An 18,431-nucleotide genomic window follows, 5' to 3' on the forward strand; every position below is an offset into this window, starting at 1 on the left:
GTGGTTAGCTGTGTGGGCTTTGGGGTGAGAAGGACTTGGATTTGAGTCTGGGAACTATCACTCGATGGTTGCATAATCTAGAGCAAATAATTTATCTATCATGTATCCTACAATTGCTGGCATTTTTATTATTGTTTATTTTGTTTTATTATTGCACCATTCATCCAAAGGGTGAATGATAGGAATCAGGATTACACTGTCAGGTATTGCAACGTTCCATGAAACTTTGCTTTTGTAACTGATGGAGTCTTTGACATACAGATTAAAGGATGTCTGTAGAAAGCTCATGAACAGACCCATATATATATATATTACATTTAATATGCAATGTAGATATGGCATTTCCAATCAGGTGCATTGTTTGAAAATTGGGGTTGGGTCAGCTGGTTCATTAAAAGGCAAAGTTAGATTATATATCTTGTAATTTAATCAGAATGATTCATCCACATATTAGTACTTTGCATAAAAGTTCAAATAGAAGTAGAAATGAAAATAAAAACCCAGAATACCAAGCTCCATATATAGTATAACCATTATATAAAATGTAATGTATGTGTGTCCATTACATTTGCTTATATACATGTATAAAAAAACAAAGTAGCATGATGTAAATTTCAATAAGGATAGGAATACTGATGATAAAAGAAAAACTTGAGCCAAATTAAATTTAAAGGACTTTGAGCAATGAACAATTCGTGAATTGGGCAGCCCCCAGAATCACAGCAGATTCATGGAGACTCTAGCACAGCCATATGGTGGAAAAAGATTTATAGACCAATAAAGGGAAATGATGTACAGAAATTGGAAGTGAGGTACAGAATGGCTGGATTGATTATAGCTTGGTGTTTGCCTTGTTTAAACCCAGTTTGAACACTCCGCAGTACACGAATGGTTGAAGTATGGCCGCTGGGATTGGCCAAGAGTTAGCTATTGTTACAGGCACATACTCCGAAGTTATGTTTTCAATTTTGCCTATTAAGCTAGGTTACAGTTCATCCACAAGGACTCAAATATAGAAGTACGGAGTCCTTCTCAGGTCATATTTAGTTTGCTTTAACACTGGGTATTAATAGTTTTTAAATTCTGCGCTTGACTCAATATTAACCTTTTGCAAAGACAAGTGTGGAATACATTTATGATAAAAATGTGGCTCCTAAAATATGTTACTTAAGAAATATTTCCGAAAAAAACATAGCCATAAAATTAACCCAGGTTAATCTTACACCTACTTTAGTTTTTCTCTAACCCCAGGTCCCATAGGCTCCCATCTGGCAGTGGGTTTATGCTTCCTCCTGAAGTCACATTCTTCACCAGAACACTCTTTTCACAGGGTCACAGTCTCTCCACACTTTGATTTATTTTCTCTCTGCACTCAGCCTGGGCAACAAAGCAAGACCCTGAAAAAAGAAAGAGAGGAAGGGAGGAAGGTAGGGAGGGAGGGGGAAAGAGAGAGAGAGAGGGAGGGACAGCGGGCTTTGCTGTCTCTTCTTTGTAGCACAGGTAACCTGATAATGCAGTGGAGGAGAAGGAAAATCATCCCCTCATTACATTTTGTTTGATATCCTTTCTTGCTACCTTCTTTTACCTTCCATTTGGACATTGGAATAGCAGCTTTTCATTAAGCTCTGGAAAGGAGACAGCACCGAATGACAGAGCATGAAGATGAGTCTGCTATAAAACAGACTGAAACCAGGAGACCTGGGTCCTAAATACCAGATCTTTCCTTGTATACCCAGTGGTTAGGGATGTGGGCTTTGGAGTCAGATAGATCAGGTAGAAAATGTGTGTACATTTAATAACTGCTTTCATGATCTTTAGCAAATGTTGAGTCTTCAAATTAATGAAACCCATATTTAGTATACAAACATTAAATATGCATGCATAGAGAATGAAATGAGCATTAATACAAAAAAAGTTTAAAAATTAACCAGTGATGGGGTTATTGATTAATTATATATCTGGACTTGATTATATTTCCCTGAATTTCTTAATTGGTATGGATCTTTTTAAAATCAGAATTAAGTCTCAGAGAAATAGTGGTTGTTATGAAATCTTAAAGTAACACAAAAAATTATAGAATACAACAGACTTCTACATACTCATGTCAACATATAAAACCTTCATAGGTGAGTCAAACACACTTTAAAGTCTTCTCTTATTACCTCAGCTGCCTTCTTTCCCACAGGTGACCACAATGTATAATTTAGGTTTTACATTTTTAAGACATTTTTCTATACTTTTATTACATATGCATATATCTGTAAGTGAAATATGATATTGTTTTCTGACGTGGTTTCATCCCTAAATACCTGGCTACCTCATGAAATAGGAGAAAGGAAGAAACATGAGGAGAACAAACACACATTCACATCTTAATAGAGGGACCTACCATATATGCCTATTTGTCATTTATACTGTCTCTCAGACTCACTGAAGCAGACACACCCATTTTCTCAGTTTATATGCTGTGGGGAGCTCCAACAAAATCTGCAGATACCATTTTTCAAACCTCTTTATTCCCTGATGAATTCAAAATCTTAGAGCTTCCCTGAAGCTAACTAGCCTAAAATAATGTCTCAGTGTTTCCTGACATGAAATACCTTCCATTTGCCCAGACCTAATTTTCTATCTTTAATCCAAACTGTAATTCATGTAGGCTTACCCTGTCTATCTGGAATCTAAACTGGGTCATGCTGGTGAAAGAAGACAGTGATTCCCTGAGTTGATTTTCATATGTCCAGGCTACTACCCAAATCCATTGATTAGTTCAGGGATGCATATCATTTAGAGCTTGATCTGATTTTGTATCACAATTGCTCAGTATGAGTATATTGTACTTTCCATTTGTTATTTTTGATTGCACAAGGAAGGTATTTCAAAAGAGTTTTTTTGTTGTTTGTTTGTTTGTTTGTTTTTCTTTTCTTTTCTTTTTTTTTTTTTTTTGAGACGGAGTCTCGCTCTGTCGCCCAGGTTGGAGTGCAGTGGCACCATCTTGGCTCACTGCAAGCTCCGCCTCCTGGGTTCATGCCATTCTCCTGCCTCAGCCTCCCGAGTAGCTGGGACTACAGGCGCCTGCCACCACGCCCGGCTAATTATTTGTATTTTTAGTAGAGACGGGATTTCACCATGTTAGCCAGGATGGTCTTGATCTCCTGACCTTGTGATCCGCCCATCTCAGCCTCCCAAAGTGCTGGGATTACAAGCGTGAGCCACCGCACCCGGCCTCAAAAGAGTTTTAATTCATATGTGTTAATTGATGATCCTGGGGACAGAATCCATAGTGTAATGGGATAAAGAGTCAGTCAAAAGTGGAGAGTATTAACAAGGAATGTATAAAACTCTTTGTGGAACTTTGAATTTGAAGAAGAGAGAATCCAGTGGGGGAGGACACATACACGTACACACACACACACACACACACACACACACAGAGAGAGAGAGACAGACAGACAGAGAGCGAGCGCCAGAGAGAGAGAGGGGGAGAGGGAGAGGAGTGGTATCTCTATCATGTGGTTGAATAGGTGATGAGAGGTCCAAGGAGGGATTTTTGAAAATCATCAATTTTTTGAAACCCGATCAAGTTTAAAAATTAATGAGAAGAACCATCTCATCTCAGATTTAAACAATGAAGTCACCCATATATTAATTTCCTTTCTTACCCAGTTAATTCGACTTTAGGGTTCATGAGGTACCTCCAATGGAATAGCATGAGTTCTGGGCTCTGTTAATATTTAGTTGTTAGCTAATTAAAAACTGGACAATTGTGTGTTATATTAGTCTGTTCTCATGCTGCTAATAAAGACATAATGGAGACTAGGTAATTTATAAAGGAAAGAGGTTTAATTGACTCACAGTTCCACATGGCTGGGGAAGCCCCACAATCATAGCAGAAGGCAAAAACACATCTTACATGGTGGCAGGCAAGGGAGCTTCTGCAGGGAAACTCCCATTTATAAAACCATCAGATCTCGTGAGACTTATTCACTACTATGAGAACAGTGTGGTATAAACTGCCCTTATGATTCAATTATCTCCACCTGGCCCTGCACTTGACATGTAGGGATTATTACAATTCAAGGTGAGATTTGGGTGGGGACACAGCCAAACTATATCATGTGTCAAAGACTTGCTAGTAACTATTGGATTTTTGTCTCTAAGGGAGGCAGCAGATGACTGAAAACCTGAAGTGATGTGGCTGAGTACTGCATGATCTGAAGACTCTGCACTGGTGACTGCGGTATGGGTCCAAATTTTTCCTTAAAAAAAAACCAAAAACTAAAGAGCCCAAAACCATACTGACCAGTCCAGGAACAGCCATTAGGCAAACACACCTTTTTGCTACCCTGGTGTTACCGATTTCTGAGCTCAACAGGTGAATTCAAAGATATGCCTGTTTTTCCAGCATGGGGAGCTGGATTTGGGTCAGCTCGGGGGCATGATGTTGAACAGCTCTTATGAGCTTCTGATAATGCCCAGGAAGTACAGAAACAACTGTCTACAAATCTTTGAACTCAAGGCATATCACAGGGACATTTGCTTTCTTCAACTAGATACCTGTTTTCTCATAAAGAGAAACAATGAGAAATGATTTTTCACAATGCCTCCTTAGCCCTGAGGCTCACCCATCCCCTAGTGCTGTGTCCCAACATTTAAAGGCCATTGAAGTCCCACTCTATGCCATATACTCTGGACAGGTTTTCTCATTTACCCCTCAGGACAGCACTGTAAGGATGGTATGGTCAATCCCATTTCATAGATGGCCAAACTCAGGCTTTCAGAGCCTAAGTTTCTCCAGATAGGTGGTAGGATTGGAATGAGGTTCCATCCCTCATCATCCATAGACAGCCCTGAGTAGCCTCCCTTTTAGAAGATGGGCTTCCAGGGCTTGAGAAATGGTCAGATTCCACCCCTCTGCTATTGTGGACCAATGCATCCTCACTCCACAACCCCTCAGGGTGATGAAGAAGATAGAGAAGATTAAATCCCGCCATTTATGCCAGGAGACCTGGGTGTAGGGCCACACGAGTTGGTTGCTCCTCGAAGTAGTGAGTGGGCTCAGGCAGAAGCTCAAGTATTGGCCTTGGGACAGGGGAGCTTGAGAGAAGGAAATTAACATACATTAAACTACTGTAAGCAAATGCACTTTATATTTCATCTCCTTTAATCTTAACTGCTATTCAAGGTACCTATCACTTTGACCATTATTCATATTATGGTACTTTGGGAAAGTTTATGTAAATCGGGGAGAAAACTCTTTTCTCTCCAGATCAGCAGCTAACTCTAGAATTACTTAAAGTATTTTTCCATTTTTGTCTTGATATCTCCAGGACTCTCAATGCTCGTATTTTTCTCAAGGCCGACAGTACACACGCCATAAGGTGTTCTTCACCAGTATTTCTTTTTAAATTACAATCTGTATATATCTTATTCATATTATTGAAGTTGAAAACACGTTCTAAATGAAAATAACACTAAGAATTTCTATAAAATAATGGGGAAACATTTTCAAACTACATCTCAGATGTTAGATTAGCATCCACAATTTATAGGGCAAGCTCAGTAACAAAGCAGTTGGCAACTAATTTTGACATACAATTCCAATAGATATAGACATGAACAATGAACTTGTTGATTATGTTAAAACTGTAAGAACTAATAAGATGCTAATATAAATCCTCAGAAGAATATTAAATGGAAAAGACAGGTTGCAAAAGGAGATGATTAATGTGATCACACTTTTTGGCAAAGATTATATGCATGTGTAGGTGGACATGGTCATGTGCACCGCATCCACAGAAACATGTCTGGAATGTGTGCACCATTCTATGGACAACAGACATTTTGGGTCAGGAGGTAGGAGTTGAGCTAGTGAGAGGTGAAGATTAATTACAATTCATAAATGTGCTTTTGTATATTTGAAATTTGGTATTCAGGAATAAAAGTATTTTGATGAATATTTAGACAATATACTTTTGAACAGATTGACAAAAATAATGTGTATTATGTTCATTAATTTGAAATAGCTATTACTGTATTCTATTTAATGGTGTAAGAAGTAGTTAAGTAGAAGGACACAAAACAAGTCTCAATAAATTTAAAAAATCAAAATCATATCAAGTATGTTCTCAGACAAAAATGGAATAAAAGTAGAAATCAGTAACAAGAGGAACCTGGGAAACTGTACAAATATGTGGAAATTAAACAAACAGCATGCTCCAGAATGACCACTGAGTCAAGAAAAAAAAGTATGGAGGAAATCAAAAAGTTACTTGAAACAAATGAAAATGGAAACACAGCATATCAAAATCTATGACCTACAGCAAAAGCAGTGCTAAGAGAAAAATTTACAGCAATAGATGTCTTCATCAAAAAAGGCAAAAGATTCCAAATAATCAATCTAACTGTACACCTCAAGGAACTAAATAAGGAAAAACAAACCAAATCCCAAATGAGTAGAAGGAAGGAAACAGTAAAAGTCAGAGCCAAACTAAACAAAATAGAAACTAAAAATATACAAAGTTTTAATGAAACAAAGAGTTGGATTTCTGAAAAGATAAAAAATTGATAAACCGCCAGCTAGACTAACCAAGAAAAAAAAAGAGAGAAGACACAAATAAACATCAGAAATGAAAAAGGAGACACTACAACTGATAACATGGAAATACAAATAATCATTCAGAGACTATTATAAACAATTATATACCACCAAATTGGAAAGCCTAGAGGAAATAAATAAATTCCTGGATGTATGCAACCTACCAAGATTGAATCAGGAGGAAATAGAAAACCTGAACAGACCACAATAAGTAATGAGATTGAATCAGTAATAAAAATCCTCCAACAGAGAAAAGCCCAGGCCTGGGTGGTTCCTCTGATGAATTCTATCAAACCTTCAAAGAAGAACTAATGCAAGTTATATTCAAACAGCTGAAAAAACATTGAAGAGGAGGGAATTCTCCCTAACTCATTTTATGAGAGCAGCATTATTATGATATTAAAAACCAGACAAGGACTCAACAAAAAAGAAAACTACAGGCCAATAACCCTGATGAAAATAGACGCAGAAGTTCTTAGCAAAATACTAGCAACCTGAATCCAACAGCACATCAAAAAGATAATATGCCATGAACAAGTGGGATTTATACCAGGGATGCAAAAATGGTTCAACATATGCAAATCAACAAACATAATACAGTAATTACATCAACAGAATGAAGTACAGAAACCATATGATCATCTCAACCAATCCATAGAAAGCATTTGATAAAATTCATCATCCCTTCATGATAAAAACTCTCAAGAAACTAGGCATCGAAAGAACATACCTCAAAATAATAAAAACCATATATGATAAACTCACAGCTATCATAATGAATGGGGAAAAGCTGAAACCGTTTCATCTAAGAACTGGAACAAGACAAGGATCTTGTTTTTTCACCTTCATCACTACTATTCAACATAGTACCTAGCCAGAGCAATCAGACAAGAGAAATAACAGATATCCAAGTCGGATATCTTTGCATTTGTTCCTCTTTGCAAATGATATAATTTTGTATCTAGAAAAACCTAATGGCTCCATCAAAACCCTCTCAAATTTGATAAATACAATAAAGTTGTAGGATAGAACCTCAATATACAAAAATCGGTAGTGTTTATATGCACCATTGATGAAATAGCTGATGATGAAATGGCTGAGAAAGAAATTAAAAAGGCATGCCTACTTGAAACAGCTACCAAAAATAACCTAGGAATAAATTTAACCAAGTAGGTGAAAGACCTCTACAAGGAAAACTACAAAACACTGATGAAAGAAACTGAAGAAGACACAAGCAAATGGAAAGATATTCTATGCTCATGGACTAGAAGAATTAATATAATTAAAGTGACCATACTGCCAAAAGTAATCTGCAGATTCAATGCAATCCTTATCAAAGTACCAATGACATTTTTCACAGAAATAGAAAAAACAATCCTAAAATTGTTGTGCAACCGCAAAGGAACCCAGATAACCAAACCAATCCAGACCAAAAAGAACAGAGCCGGAGGCATCACACTACTTGACTTCAAAGTATATTACAAGGCTATAGTAATCATGTTTTGATTACTATATGGTATTGGTATGAAAACTGACACAAAGACCAATGGAACAGAATAGAGAACGCAGAAATAAATCCACATGTTTACACACAAAACTGATTTTCAACAAAGGCACCAAGAACATACGTTGAGGAAAGGACATCCTCCTCAATAAATGGTATTGGGAAAATTGGATATGCATATGCAAAAGAATGAAACTGCACCTCTGTCTCTCATCTTACACAGAAATCAACTCAAGATCGATTGAAGACTTAAATGTAAGACCGGAAACTATAAGAGTACTAGACAGAAACCTGGGGTAAACACTTAAGTACATTGATCTAGGCAAAAAAAAAAATTTTTTTTTTCTGGACAGGAAGTAGAATTTATTGGTGAGTATTAAGTGGGGGCAGCATATTGGAAGCCCTCATGAGTGCAGGGCCCGCCATTTGTTCAGAGGACCACGATTGGGGATGTACTTGACCCCACAGCCATCTGGGATGAGCAGCTTTTCAGCCACCATGTCTTCAAATTCATCAGCATTGAACTTGGTGAAGCCCCACTTCTTTGAGATGTGGATCTTCTGGCGGCCAGGAAACTTGAACTTGGCCCCGTGCAGGGCCTCAATCACATGCTCCTTGTTCTGCAGCTTGGTGCAGATGGACATGATAACTTGGCCAATGTAAACCCTGGCCACAGTGCCCTGGGGCTTTCCAAAAGCACCTCGCATGCATGTTTGGAGCCTGTCAGCCCCAGCACAGGACAACATCTTGTTGATGCGGATGACGTGGAAGGGATGGAGCCACACCCAGATATGGAAGCCATCCTTGCCATACCTTTTTACCATGTACTTATTGGCACAAATTCGGGCAGCCTCCAGGGCTTCAGAGGACAGCTGCTCATATTCATCTGACACCATGTGGCCACAGAGCGGAAACTCATCCACTTTTGCCTTCTTCCACCCCAGGTCAAAGATGCGAATCTTGGCATCAGGGACACCTCGGCAGAAGCGAGACTTTGGGTATGGCTTGTTCTTACAATACCGGTAACAACGGGCGGGGCGGCGGCCCATGGCGACACCAGGATCCTCGGTGGCGCACCGAAGGGAAAGAGAGATCTAGGCAAAAATTTTATGGCTAAGACCTAAAAAGACAACAAAACCAAAAATAGACAAATGACCAATATGTGTGTCCACTGCAGAGTCCAGGGCCTTTCCTCTGCAGTACCTTGTCAGTGTCAGTACTTTTTTCATTCCTCTATAGCCTTTCTCACCTCCCTGTACTTGGGGAGTCTAAATGGCACTACTTTATGAGTGTCTGTAGAGCAATACTTATCAAGGCCTACATAGGCTCACACCCTTTGTGCTACCATTTCCTTTTATATGTTTATCTTCAGGACTTAGTGAAGAATGTTGATAAAGATCTGGTTACAAGTACTGCCATCCTCATATTTCCCTGTTTTCACTTTTGGGCTTGAATTTGGAAAGGGAAACCAAATGAGATGCAAAGACACAAAGAATCCAGAAGGAAGTAAAGGGAAATGTGGTTGTCAGCACACACACATACACACACACACACACTCCTACATCAACCAGGTTCTGTTATCACAATATTACAATTCCCTCAACATAGTTGTTGGACTCCAAGGGGACCCATTCAGCTCACCAGAGCAAATAGCCAAGGGAACTGTGCCCTGGATTACACCCACTACCAGTACACAGACTCTGAAAAAATGCCATCCGCATTGTGTAGATAATAGGGAATATTGGAACGCACTGAATAACATGGGGTTGTGAAAATTGATTATGTCACATCCACAGGATGAAATTTCAGAAGAGCGCAAAAATGAGTTATATTGAAACAATGATGAGAGATGATTTTTTTGCCTATCAGATTAGTAAAGATTCACATTATTTCTAATGTGGGCAGAAAGGAACTTTCATACTGGAATATTAAGAGTGTAATACTTTTATTAGAAGTATTTTGATTTCAGATAAATGCACGGGGGTAAGATGGCAGATAGGAGGCAGGACTAGCTTGAAGTTCCTGCTCAGATGGACAGAGCAGCCTGTGGAGACTCAAACTGTAAACCTTTGCTCCAAGAAGTACTGCAGGAACATACCAGGATAGCTGAGAGAATTCACAGACCCTTTGAAGAAACTGGATCACTGCTGCAGGCCCCCTGAGATACCGAAAAACTGAGTCTGCTTGCTTTGTCAGCGGGGAAGCTGGTGGTCTGGGACAAGTTCTCAGCCCTAGTCACTGGTTGCCCTGACATAGACTCATTGCTGTTGCGGGGCACAGTGGGAGTGACACTGGCCTTTAGGACTGCAGGCTGTGTGGGAGCAGGCTGAGGCCCATGACCGCTGACTTTCCCCCCACTTGCTGGCAAACTGTATGATTCAGCAGAAGCAGCCATAATCCCCCTGGGAATATAACTCCATTGGACTGGATATCACACCCCCATCCCCCACAGCAGCCACAGCAAGCCGCACCCAAGGAGAGGCTGAGCTCAGCCACGCCTATCTCTGCCTCTACCTGGTGGTCTTTCTCTACCCACCCTGGTAGCCAAAGACCAAGGTCAGAATCTCTTGGGAGTTCTGTGGCCCTGCCCACCGCCTGAGAAATCTGAATACTTAACCAGCTCTCCCTAGGGAAAGTTGGCATCCTCTCTACAGGACACAGCTGATGCACTCTTGAAAGCACCACCTCCTAGCTGGAGGCCAACCAACACAAAACCAGCACACTAAACCAAAATACAACCAAGGACCCTTACAGAGTCCACTTCACTCCCCTGCTACCTCCACTGGCTGCAGAACCTGAAGATGGATCACATCACAGGACTCTTTCCAGACACTCTCCAGGACCAGCCCAGAGCCCAGTAGCTCCACTGGGTGGCTAGACCCAGAAGAGCAAAAACAATCATGACAGTTTGGCTCTCAGGAAGCCCCATTTATAGGGGAAGGGGGAGAACACCACATCAAGGGAGCACCCCATGGGACAAAAGAATCTGAACAGCAGCTCTTGAATTCCAGATCTTCCCTCTGACATAGTCTGCCCAAATGAGAAAGAACGAGAAAAAAATTTCTGATAATACGACAAAACAAGTTTCTTTAATATCCCCAAAAGATTGCACCAGCTCACCAGTGATGGATCCAAACCAAGATGAAATCCTGGAATAGCCAGCAAAAGAATTCAGAAGGTTGATTATTAAGCTAATAAAAGAGGCAACAGAGAAAGATGAAGTCCAACTTAAATAAATCAATAACATGATATAGGATATAAAACGAAAATTCTTCAGTGAAACAGCATAAATAAAAAAACAATTACAATTTCGGGAAATCAGGGGCACACATAGAGAAATGCAAAATGCACTGGAAAGTCTCAGCAATAGAATCAAACAAGCAGAAGGAAGAACTTCAGAGCTCAAAGACAAGGCTTTCCAATTAACCCAATCCATCAAAGACAAAGAAAAAAGAATTTAAGAAAAATGAATAAAGCATCCAAGAAGTTTGGGACTATGTTAAATGTCCAAACCTAAGAACAATTAGTGTTCCTGAGGAAGAAGAGAAATCTAAAAGTTCGGAAAACATATTTGAGGGAATAATCAAAGAAAACTTCCCCAGCCTTGCTAGAGATCTGGACAAATACAAGAAGTTCAAAGAATACCTGGGAAATTCATTGCAAAAAAAAGATAATTGCCTAGGAACATAGTCATGAAGTTATCTAAAGTCAAGACAAAGGAAAGAATCTTAAGAGCTATGAGGCAAAAGCATCAAGTAATCTATAAAGGAAAACTTATCAGATTAACAGCAGATTTCTCAGCAGAAACCCTACAAGCTAGAATGAATTCGGGTCCTTTTTTTAGCCTCCTTAAGCAAAACAATTATCAGCCATGAATTTTGTATGCAGAGAAACTAAGCTTCATAAATGAAGGAAAGATACAGTCTTTCCCAGACAAACAAATGCTGAGAGAATTCACCACTACCAAGCCAGCAGTACAAGAACTGCTAAAAAGAGCTCTAAATATTAAAACAAATCCTCAAAATATACCAAAATAGACTCTTCCTAAAGCATAAATCTCACAGGACCTATATGACAGTAACACAATGCAAAAACAAACAAACAAAATAAATAAATATACAGGCAACAAATAGCACAATGAATAAAATAGTACCTCACATCTCAATACTAACATTGAATGTAAATAGCCTAAATGCTGCACTTAAAAAATACAGAATGACAGAATGGATAAGAATTCACCAACCTAGTTTCTGCTGTCTTCAGGAGATTCACGTAACACATAAGGACTCATACAAACTTAAGGTAAAGGGATAGAAAAATATATTCCATGCAAATAGACACCAAAAGTGAGCAAGAGTAGCTATTCTCACATCAGACAAAACAAACTTTAAGGCAACAGAAGTTAAAAAAGAGGGACATTATATAATGATAAAAGGACTAGTCCAACAGGAAAATATCACAATTCTGAATATATATGCACCTAACACTGGACCTTTCAATTTATAAAGCAGTTACTACTAGACCTAAGAAATGAAACAGATGGCAACACAGTAAAAGTGGGAGACTTTAATACTTCACTGACAGCACTAGACAGGTCATCAAGACAGAAAGTCAAAAAAGAAACAATGGACTTAAACTATACCCTATAACAAATGGACTTAACAGATATTTACAGAATAGTCTACCTAACAACTACAGAATATATATTCTATCCATCAGTACATGGAACATTCTCCGAGTTAGACCACATGGTAGGCCACAAAACAAATCTCAGTAAATTTAAGATAATCGAAATTATATCGAGTACTCTCTCAGACCACAATGGAATAAAATTGGAAATCAACTCCAAAAGGAGCCTTAAAGCCATGCAAATACATGGAAATTAAATAACCTGCTCCTGAATGATCGTTGTGTCAACAATGAAATCAAGATGGAAATTTAAAAATTCTTTGAATTGAAAGATAATAGTGACACAACCTATCAAAACCTCTGGGATACAGCAAAAGCAGTGCTAAGAGGATAGTTCATAGCATTGAATGCCTACATCAAAAAGTCTGAAAGAGCACAAATAGACAATCTAAGATCATACCTAATGGAACTAGAAAAACAAGAACAGTCCAAACCCAAACCCAGGAGAAGAAAAGAAATAATGAAGATCAGAGCAGAACTAAATAAAACTGAAACAAACAAAAACAATACAAAAGATAAATGAAACAAAAGCTGGTTCTTTGAAAAGATAAATAAAACTGATAGACCATTAGCAAGATTAACCAAGAAGAGAAAAGGTCCAAATAAGCTCAATTAGAAATGAAATGGGAGATATTACAACTGATACCACAGAAATACAAAAGATTATTGAAGGCTACTATGAACACCTTTATGCACATAAACTAGAGAACCTACAGGAGATGGATAAATTCCTGGAAATATACAACCCTCCTAGATTAAACCAGGAAGATATAGAATCTCTGAATACACAAATAACAAGCAATGAGATTGAAATAGTAATACGAAGATTGCCAATAACAAAAAAAAAAAAAAAAGTTCAGAACCAGACAGATTCACAGTTTAATTCTATCAGACATTCAAAGAATTGGTACCAATCCTATTGACACTATTCCAAAAGATAGAAAAAGAGAGAATCCTCCCCCAAATCATTCTATGAAGCCAGTTTCGCCATAATATCAAAACCAGGGAAGGACATAACGAAAAAGAAAGCTACAGACTGGTATCCCTGATGAACATAGATGCAAAAATCCTCAAGAAAATACTAGTGAACCAAATTCAAGAACATATCAAAAAGAAAATCCACCATGATCAAGTGGGTTTCATGCCATTCATGCAGGGATGGTTTAATATACACAAGTCATAAATGTGATACAGCACATACACAGATTTAAAACAAAAATCACAGGATCATCTCAATAGATGCAGAAAAAAAGCATTCGACAAAATCCAGCATCTCTTTATGATTAAAACCCTCAGCAAAATCGGCATAAAAGGGACATACCATACAGTAATAAAAACCATCTACGACACAAACAAAGGGAAACACATCCCATGCTCATGGATGGGTACAATCAATATTGTGAAAATGACCATACTGCCAAAAGCAATATACAAATTGAATGCAATTCCCATCAAAATACCACCATTATTTTTTTTCACAGAGCTAGAAAAAACAATCCTAAAATTCATATGGAACCAAAAGAGAGCCCACATAGCCACAGCAAGACAAAAAATAATAGGCGCATAGACCAATGGAACAGAATAGAGAACCCAAAAATAAAGCCAAATACAGCCAACTGATCTTTGACAAAGCAAACAAAAACTTAAAGTAGAGAAAGGACACCCTATTCAACAAATGGTGCTGGGATAATTGGCAAGCAACATGTAGAAGAATGAAACTGGATTCTCATCTCTCACCTTATACAAAAATCAACTAAAGATGGATCAAAGACTTAAATCTAACACCTGAAACCATAAAGATTCTAGAAGATAATATCAGAAAAACCCTTCTAGACATTGGCTTCGGTAAAGACTTCATGACCAAGAACCCAAAAGCAAATGCAACAAAAACAAGAATAAATAGATGGGACTTAATTAAACTACAAAGCTTCTGCACAGCAAAAGAAATAATCAGCAGAGTTAACAGACAACCTACAGAGTGGGAGAAAATCTTCACAATCTATACATACAACAAAGGACTATTATCCAGAATCTACAAAGAAATCAACAAGAAAACAAAACAAAACAAAAACATCAAAAAGTGGGCTAAGGACATGAATAGACAATTCTCAAAAGAAGATATACAAATGGCCAGCAAGCATGTGGAAAAATGCTCAACATCACTAGTGATCAGGGAAATGCATATCAAAACCACAATGCAACACCATCTTATAACTGCAAGAATGGCCATAATCAAAAAATCAAAAAATAATAAATGTTTGAGTGCATGGGGTGAAAAGGGAACATTTTTACACTGCTGGTGGGAGTGTAAACTAATAAAACCACTGTGGAAAACAGTGTGGAGATTCCTTAAAGAACTACAAGTAGATCTCCCGTTTGATGTAGCAATCCCACTACTGAGTATCTACCCAGAAGAAAAGAAGTCATTATACGAAAAAGATACTTGCACATGCATGTTTATAGCAGCACAATTTGCAATTGCAAAAATATGGAACCAACCCAAATGCCCATCAGTCAATGAGTGGATAAAGAAAATGTGAGATATATATGAATACTACTCAGCCATTAAAAAAAAAAAAAAAAAAAACCGAAATAATGGCTTTCACAGCAACCTGGATGGAATCGGAGATTATTATTCTAAGTGAAGTAACTCAGCAATGGAAAACCAAACATCGTATGTTCTCACTCATATATGGGAGCTAAGCTATGAGGACACAAAGGCATAAGAATGATACATTGGTCTTTGGGGACTCAGGGGAAACAGTGGGGAGTGTTGAGGGATAAAAGACTATACATTGGGTACAGTGTACACTGCTTGGGTGAAGGGTGTGCCAATCTCAGATATCACCACTAAAGAAGTTATTCATGTCAACGAACACCACCTGTTCCCCAAAAACCTATTGAGATAAAAAAAAAAATTTAAAAAATTTAAAAGTATTTTGATTTCATCATCTTCATATAAAATTGTTAAGTGTCTGGAGTTTAAAGATACTCTTTCAAAAACTTATAAAGAAATTATTACTGAAATATTTGTGCATATGAGCAAGAGTGTTATATATACCATTGTCTGTAATAGAAACTATGGTAAGGGAACTAAATTTTCACCACTAGGTTACTGTGGAAATAAACTTTAGGATATCATATAAATGAAACACCGGGCCCATAAAAAATATTGATATTATGTTGTAATTTCAAATGTTACAGAAATGTATTTCCATGAAAAGATAGTAATAAAGATGTAAAGAGGGTTACAAAGATAACAAGTAGCCTGGATCCCTTTTTTCTTTTATAGGTCTCTATTTATCTAGTGGTCAAAGAATAAAAAGTAAAATATTTTGTCTTCCTCTCACATAGAGCTCTCTTCTCGGCACAGTAAAAGGCAGCAATTTTTGTCTGGAGTCCTTCAGTACCCCTAAACACTGGGAGTGCTCACTTTTCCACCAAGACTTCCAGAAAGCTTTACAGGGTGGGCTTGGGCCACAGTCTCTCCTTCCCACATTCCTATTCAGCAGTGTTGTAGCTGCAATGCAGATTTGTGTCGGGAAAGGGCACCACGGTACCACCATTATCAAACTTTTTGGCAAAGAAGTGTCCGCAAGGGGCAAAAACTACAATACCTCCCTTACAACCCACCTTATGAACCCAAGTACAGAATGATTCTGTCAGAAAGATACAGATGTATTTAAAAGAAGACGGAAAAAAAATAAACTGCAGGACATCCTTCGCTATCCTAGGTGGGCAGCCATAGGGCAGTGCGGGGCAGTGGGCAATGACAGAGAGAGGATGAGGGCACAGGAGCAGGGTCTGGGCAGCTGTGTCCATAGTGTCATGGAAAGGGAATGACAGAGAGAAGGTGGGAGGAAATCTGAGAAGCCTGTATAGGAGTAGGATAATGAAGGAGGGTGAATGCCCTGCTGTCTGAAGAGGACCCACCCTCCTACAATGTGGACCCTGCAACCTGCACCGAGGAGGGAAGTGAAAAATCAATGAATACAGTGTAGATTTTGGGTCAACAGATCATGGAACTGCTTTCATATGCATGTGAATTTTCCAAACAACCACAAAAAACTCGTAATACTTGTTACTGTATGCAAAATAAGCTGCTTTTAATTTAAAAACAAAAATTGAGATAGTTATGATGTGCCTTCTGATGGACAGAGCCAAGGTTGCAGCTCTGAGGATAGACCAGGTTGCGGGGAAGGCGGGGTTCAGCATAGGGAAGGGAGGGATGGAGTTGGGAGCTTGATTGATGGGATCAGCCTCGTTCCAATCCTGCCACTTATCTGGGTAAGTGACTTAGGCTCTGTGAGCCTGAACTTAGTTATCTGAAATGTGACTGACCATACCAGAGCTGTCCTGAGGGGTAAATGAGAAAACCTGCCCAGAGTATATGGCATAGAGTGGGACGTTAGTGGTCTTTAAATGTTGGGACACAGAAGTAGGGGTTGGCAGAGCCTCAGGGCTAAGGAGGCAGTGTGAAAAATCATTTCTTACTGTTTCACCTTCTGAGAAAATTACAAATCTAATTGAAGAAAGCAAGTGTCCCTGTGATATACCTTGAGTTGAAAGATTTATAGACAGCTGTTTCTCTAGTTCTTGGGTATTATCAGAAGCTCATAAGAGCTGTTCAGCATCAAGTCCCTGAGCTGACCCAAATTCACTTCCTCCTGCTGGGAAGATAGACATGTCTTTGAACTCACCCGGTGATCTCAGTGATAGATAACACCAGGTAAGCAAAGTGTAGAGTTTGCTTAATGGCTGCTCCTGGACTGTTTGGTATGTTAATATATTATAGGAAAGCGGGAAGCGGTGACTCACACCTGTAATCCCACCACCTTGGGAAGCCGAGGCGGGCGGATCACTTGAGGTCAGGAGTTCGAGACCAGCCTGGCCAATGTGGCAAAACCCCGTCTATACTAAAAATACAAAAAGTAGCCAAGCATGGTGACGCGTGCCTGTAATCCCAGCTACTCAGGATTCTGAGGCAGGAGAATCGCTTGAACCCGGGAGGCAGAGGTTGCAGTGAGCTGAGATCGGGCCACTGCACTCCAGTCTGGGCGACAGAGTGAAGCACTGTCTCAAAAAAAAAAAAAAAAAAAAAACACACACACACATATATATAAAATAGGAAAATTCTAGACTGTTTCACAGCCACCAGGGCAGTAACCCTCAGATTATGCATTATCCAGCCACATCACAGCAGTATTGTAACCATCTTCTGCCTCTTGAAAGACAAAAATCCAAGAGTTACTACCATTTCTATACACACAGTTGTCCATTCCTTCATTTATTAATAGCTAAATATATATTAAGCTCAATAACTATATAACTGAAGGCATCCCATGATCTCTAAAATGGAAATAATAGAGTAAGAATGAAAATAATATATTGCTAACTTCAAAGATTAATTTTGAGATGGTATGCCTCCTTCACATTAATTTTTAAACTTGATCAACTTTTAAGAAGTGAAAGATTTTCAAAAATTCCTCTTGGACCCCTCAATACACATTTAGCCACAGGATTGATACCTCTCCCCTCCCCTTTCTTCCCCTTCCCTCCCCTCCCCCCTCCCCTTTCTTCCCCTTCCCTCCCCTCCCCCCTCCCCTTTCTTCCCCTTCCCTCCCCTCCCCCCTCCCCTTTCTT

The 18,431-nt window shown here is 38.8% G+C and overlaps 1 protein-coding gene and 1 long non-coding RNA gene across 4 annotated transcripts in view; one reads left to right on the forward strand and one right to left on the reverse strand.

Annotated features, from left to right (window-relative positions):
* LOC112615023 overlaps positions 1 to 5,954 on the forward strand; it is a 121,272-nt gene extending 115,318 nt beyond the window's left edge. For both annotated transcript variants that reach the window (XR_003117257.1, XR_003117258.1), the window contains one exon: positions 4,159 to 5,954. This is a non-coding gene — a long non-coding RNA (uncharacterized LOC112615023). The remainder of the gene's footprint in view (positions 1 to 4,158) is intronic.
* Positions 5,955 to 8,445: 2,491 nt separating this feature from the next.
* LOC112615021 (60S ribosomal protein L10-like) lies at positions 8,446 to 9,185 on the reverse strand. Of its 2 annotated transcripts, XM_025371664.1 has the most exons (2): positions 9,069 to 9,185; positions 8,446 to 8,960 (listed from the first exon to the last, which is right to left on the reverse strand). In XM_025371664.1, the coding sequence occupies exons 1-2, from the start codon at positions 9,146 to 9,148 to the stop codon at positions 8,504 to 8,506; spliced, it is 537 nt and encodes a 178-aa protein (XP_025227449.1). In that variant the 5' UTR covers positions 9,149 to 9,185; the 3' UTR covers positions 8,446 to 8,503. The 2 variants fall into 2 exon arrangements, with proteins under 2 accessions (XP_025227449.1, XP_025227448.1); XM_025371663.1 differs by having other exon boundaries at positions 8,446 to 9,185.
* Positions 9,186 to 18,431: the final 9,246 nt, after the last annotated feature.

The sequence above is a fragment of the Theropithecus gelada genome, chromosome X (assembly GCF_003255815.1).
Source record: "Theropithecus gelada isolate Dixy chromosome X, Tgel_1.0, whole genome shotgun sequence".
Lineage (NCBI taxonomy): Eukaryota > Metazoa > Chordata > Mammalia > Primates > Cercopithecidae > Theropithecus > Theropithecus gelada.